At 34.5% G+C, this 6,000-nt stretch overlaps 1 protein-coding gene across 1 annotated transcript in view; it reads right to left on the bottom strand.

The window, feature by feature from the left end:
• Window positions 1-4,404: 4,404 nt before the first annotated feature.
• The window catches only part of LOC103453789 (disease resistance protein At4g27190-like), a 32,018-nt gene continuing 30,422 nt past the window's right edge, over window positions 4,405-6,000 (bottom strand). Inside the window, exons 6-7 of the mRNA XM_029091120.2 lie at window positions 4,977-5,833; window positions 4,405-4,765 (exon numbers count right to left, since the gene is read on the bottom strand). Of these exons, the coding sequence (XP_028946953.2) occupies window positions 5,084-5,833 (750 nt within the window). The 3' untranslated portion in view covers window positions 4,405-4,765; window positions 4,977-5,083. The remainder of the gene's footprint in view (window positions 4,766-4,976; window positions 5,834-6,000) is intronic.

Below are 6,000 nucleotides of genomic sequence, written 5' to 3'. Positions count from 1 at the left end.
ATAGAAGCACTCAAGCAATTTAGATAATGCTTGAAAGATGAAATTCGAACTCTAAAACCACTCTGCAACTAATTCACATGAGTCGCAGTAGGAACTTACCAACTAAAACTTTACCGCAGCCAAACGCTAGGTCCTTTCCATTAGTTAAGTAGATTTTACGTAGTTGCATTCACATTGAAATAAGGGAAATAAATCAGCAATCTTAATTGTATTTATAACTCAAAAATATTTCCCAACTTGCTTGTTTTCCTTGCATAAAAAAAAAAATTCTAAGTACAGAGGAGAATGGATATTTCCCAACAAATAATGCAAAAACCAATAATAAAGATTTTTAAATAAATTTTGTGGTTAATGTGTATAGCAATTGCATCAGAAAATCAAACCTTGAATATCATATGGTGAACATGGCTCTATGAGGAGCCCACTTCAAGCACGATGGAACTTTGATGTGACTGTCCCATCATGCCACATATAGAAAATACCAGTTGATAAGAGTCATTATTCGATAAGTTTATCTCACAATCATTTGATTTAAACCGATTATTTTCATATGGTTCATCACATAAGGGGTTTCTAAGAAATTGTGAAATGCTATGCAATTGAATGACAACTGAAAGGGTTGAAAGGGAAGTATTGGTGATATTAGGATACAATCAGAAAAGCATTGAAATGCTTAGCTTTTAGTCAAACATTCTTTTTTTCTTTATAGAAGAGAGGCATGGGAAGGCAATAGGGACGGTCTAGCGGGATTTTCTATGAAATAGATTTGCGAAAGAATGTTGGCTTGGGACACTTCACAACAGGTGCTCAATCTCACTCTAGGTTCTAAGTTATATATATATAGGAAATTTTTAAGGAAAAGGATTCTCATTTTTTTTTATAAAATGGGGATTAGATGTAGGGTCCACATCACATCGAATTTTAACAATCCGAACGTCTATTTTTCAAGTTGCACCTCATAGATCATCCTTACAAAATATTAGCCAAATCCGAAATGTTTATGACATCTAATTGAGTTCAAAGAAATTAATAAATACTTTGTTATATATGAAACAATGAAATTTTATCTTGATACTTAAATAGGCAAATGGTTTCGAATTGAATTGAATTTTTGCAAGGATGATATATGAATTGAGACTTATAAAATAGATGGTTCGGATCGTTAAAGTTTGATGTGGAGTGTGCCCCATACCTAATCCCCATTTTTGACAAAATTGGGGATCCCTTTGTATAGAATGAAGATCCTCTCTGGATCCTCTTTATGAAGATCCCGGGGATCCTCCAATCACATTCGTTCATCCCGGGGATCCTTTGTACATCGTGCGGTCAGTTTTCGTTGGGTACTGTTTATATTCAATTTTAAATAAAAAAATATACAATGATTTCTGACTGCTCAATGTACGATGAACGAATGTGATTGGAGGATCCGGAGAGAATCCTCATTCCTTGTATATATATATATATATACACACAGACACAGACACAATGGCAACATAGATGGATATTAGTAATGGTGGATATCAAACTCCCAACAGATCAGATAGGTGAAAGAGAGAGGAAGCAATATGGGTCATTCATGAATATGTACAGTTTTCCTTCTTCAACTAAAACATTTAAATACCTCTAATTTTCACCTTTTAAAACCATAAAAACAACAATCCTAGATTTTGGGTTGAACAACCAATCATGGATATCCCACATCAAATCCATGTAAGAGGAATAAACAACTTAAAAAGCAGCAACATTGCTACTTGCTAGTTTTCCTACATGATCTAAGAATATAATTAATTAAATAGACATAGGATCAAATTTGACCATAAAGTATTACCTGAAACTCAAAAACTAAAAATAAGAGAAAGACTTGGTGGAAAACTCTAAATCCCTCAACGAAAAAACTCAATATTAGGCAATTAGATCATCAGGTTTCATGGCATATCATTTAAGAAAACCTTCTTGCGGTTTGTCGTTCAAAAAATCCTACTCGAAGTAAAACTTAAGAGTAGTAAGTCCTAACAGCAGAAAGTATAATCAGTAAATTAAATTCAACAGAACATAAAATGCAATTTGACTAATATACATATAACTCAATAAATTCATTACATCAAACTTGAGAGTCCAGCAGGTCTAAGTGTGTCAAAACCTTCTCCACATTCAACTTTTGAAATCCCTCCGTCTGCAACGGACACCTGTGTCCCATTTCCCTCTCTATGCAATCCCTAAAATTCCTTGCAACAAATCCTCCCATCTCTCTCTCTCTCTCTCTCTCTCTCTCTCTCTCTCTCTCTCTCTCTCTCTCTCTCTCTCTCTCTCTCTCTCTCAATTCCTCAATCAACTTCTCTCTCCCCCACTCCTCCCTTCACCCTGTCTCTGTTTCTCAAAGGCAGCATAGCTCCTAGACTTGGCATTCGTGTCGTGTTTCTCATGTTCGTGTCATACCCGATAGCTTAACAGGTCATGTCGTGTAACACCCGTTAAAATAAACGGGAAATATGACCTGACCCGAAATTGACCCGTTAATATTTTCAGGTAATATGACCCGACCTGTTACCCGTTAAGAAAATATATTTTAAATCAATAAATAATAAAAATGAAAAACATATTTAAATACTAATGTTCAAAGATATGCAAAATGAAGAGAGTTGCGTTTCAAATTTGAGGAACATTGCACCTTTTTTACAATAAAACCATTGAAACGCAACTCTCTTCATTTTGCATATCTTTGAACATTAATAATTATGAATTTTATTTATTTTGAACTCTCTTAAAAATAATATTCATGAGGGTTTGTATAGTTTTAAAAATTCAAAAGACGATGTACCCATCCTCAAAGCTTTAAAATTACTTGATATTTTTATTTTTAATATGCTTTGTAATTTTTTAATCTCACTCTTTGCATATAGAATACTATAAAAATAAATAAAACTTAAATTTTTAAAATTAGATAGAATAATAATTAATAAACAAAACAATATATACTTATCCACTCTAACTAGTCTATTGTTTTTAATAGTTTAAAAAATTAAAACCATCAAAATATCTTTTTCTTATCATGTCGAAACAAGTTACATGCGTGTCATTCTCGTGTAAACTTGTTAACGACCCGTTACTATCAGGTTCTTATCGTGTGACCCGATAACGACCCGATTAGTTATCATGTTGACCAGAAATTCATTATTTTCGTGTCATTTACGTGTCGTGTTAACGGATTGTGTAAGAAATTTTCAGGTCTAATAGCTCCCATCCCCCAAACCCTCACTAAATCCCACACAACCGTTGATCCCACTCAATGCAACCTCATTTGATGGTCGGCCCAACACGTGTATAGGAGGGCACCCCAATCATATGGACAAAATTACCCTCCCAACCCAGCCCAAATCTGACGGCTTTGTTGTAAATAAGGTGAAATTGGATGACAATTCATTGATTGTAGCCAATTCCTCTTGAACTTTAGAAAATATAATATTAGGGTACAAACATGTAGGTACACTATTTAATTATAATTTTGAGTAGGAACAATGTTTTCTTATTTAAGTACACTAATTTATTATCATATGTTGTCACCGTTGGCGTGAGCCCAGATTAGGAATATAATTAATTGTATTTCCTAGTTTAGTTAGGAGTCCTTTATTATTGCTTGTATTACAAGAGATACGCTAGTATATATTTTACCTCCAAGAGGGAGTAGAATATATGGAAAAACAGATTGAAACCCCAAAACTAATTTCATCTGTCACTATTTCTTTTTTGAATGTTTTCCCATTTAGGCATTTACAAGTATTCAATTTGAAAATCCCATTGTTTATTGATGCTCAATATCCATCTCATTTCTGTATCCCAAATCGAATGTCAGATAACTTGCCTAAGAATCTTTTTCTTTAAGCTCTCAAAATTACTCCTTCCCGCCATTGTAGAAAGATGGCAATGGTTGAGATTTGACAATGAGAAGTTGCGCCTCTGAATTTTGGATTCTTTATTGAAATAATTTTTCTTTAGGAAGGTAATGGAGATCGTACGGACAATTTAATTAAGGTGTGGATGACGAGGATTTGATATGAGGAGGCAAGAAAGTGGTTAGTTAGGAGCTCATTTAAGAAGCCCATTAGAGATGCTTTTAAGAAGATGATTGGAAAGTGTTATTTTTCATTTATCACAAGAAACAAAATACAAGGAAAAATAAAAAAAGGCAAAACATGGGGAGAAGTAAAATGAGCATTTCATTTAGTAGAGTTAGAAGAAAATTATGAAAGTTGACGTTCGTCCCAAAACCAATTTAGGGATAAAGAGGTCCAACATCAATTAAACCAATTCAGCCTGCGTTTTATGAATGAATTGAAATCTAGCTTTCTTTCCAAAGAAAAAGAAAAATATGCACACATACACACATCGAGAAAATTAACAATCCAATTAAAAGATGCGGATTTGAATGATTTAATTTTAGTAGAGAGCTCAAGTAAGGAGCACACTCTAGTACAAAGCAGTTTCAGTAGACAAGTGCACACAAGCACCACTTCAAAATGCATCAAGGTTTACAGTTACAGAAATCACACAAGCATTATTTCCCAAACACCAAAACAGAAAATGTAGTGAACAAAGTTCCAAATACAAGTCACACTTTTACGGCAAAACACTAACAAGCCAACACAAGCATAACATGACTTCGAATACTGCCTACCCAAATCATACAAGCTTCTGGGATAGCTTTTCCATTGAGGCCGCAGCTTGCAGGCTTGTATCAAACAAGATGAGATCAGCTGCGGAAGCAAGGCTGGGCACACACCGTTGAGGGGTGAACAGAGATTAGTCAGAGCATGTAACAAGAGAAATTAGAAAGAAGTACTATTTATTTGATGGTACTCACCATATATGTACGGAGTATTGCAAATTTTTTGTTGGTAAGTGAATACTAACAAGTAGTAATAGAAACTATGAATTATCAAAGTTCATATTTACTTGATATTTAGTATACGGAAGCTTACTGTTTCATCATCGCTGCCATCTTAATCATGTATCATCGTCGTCATCATGTTCTTCTTCTTCTTCTTCTTCTTCTTCTTCTTTCCCCAATATCTGCTATTTATAGTCTTTATTGGTCATGGATCACTAGTAAACCATCAGGAGAAATCTCTAACTCGATCAGCTGGCAGTGCTCGACAAACAAAGTGTGCAAGGATGGGACTTTGACAATGCAATTTCCAGCGCAAAATCCTTGCAGACTTGGTAGACCAGAAAGTTCAAGATGTTGCAAGCAACTGAAAGTAATCTCATTTTCTGAATCATCTCCGTTGTTTGCCACTATTTCTACCATTCCTTCACAGGACTTAACTTTCAACTTCTTGAGTTGCTGCAAATTCTTGGCCACAGAATAAGGTATTAAGTATTGCAGTCTGTGACAACCCCATATGTCCAAAGTGGTTAGATTCCGAAAGGATATTAAAGCTGAAGCTAGATTCTCTAATCTGCCACATTTGTTCAGGTATAGAACTTCCAAGTTTGGAAAAACAGGGCCCCCTGCCTTTCCTAGATGTATCAGCTCAGACATATCGATAAGCCACAAATCCTTTACATGTTGGAGGGTCTCAACCTGATGTATTTCCCCGCTACTACTTCCTTGGTGGTCGTGGACAAATAATTCTTTCCAAGGAGCAGAGATCACATGCAGCATTTCAAGATTCTGTAAATTCTCAAGGATAACATATGACTTGGGAAGTGAAGTAGCAAAATAAAGTGATTTAAGTTTGCTCAACATCTCTGCCGGGAGTGGACCATAATGTTCATACCAAATCTCCGTATTCTTATCCAACCTCAAGAATTCCAAGTTGAGAAATGACTTACCCTGAAATATTATCAACGGTCATGCTTTAAAATATTTTGAAAAAGTGCACACCACATAATAACTTTAATATTAAAAACATAATAAAGGTATTTACTTTTCTAAACAAAACCAGTACGTAAAAATCACATAAAAATTCAATTATCAAAAAAATTGTGTACAAGTATATT

The sequence above is a fragment of the Malus domestica genome, chromosome 13 (assembly GCF_042453785.1).
Source record: "Malus domestica chromosome 13, GDT2T_hap1".
Classification (NCBI taxonomy): domain Eukaryota; kingdom Viridiplantae; phylum Streptophyta; class Magnoliopsida; order Rosales; family Rosaceae; genus Malus; species Malus domestica.
This window is presented reverse-complemented; position numbering and strand designations above follow the sequence as displayed.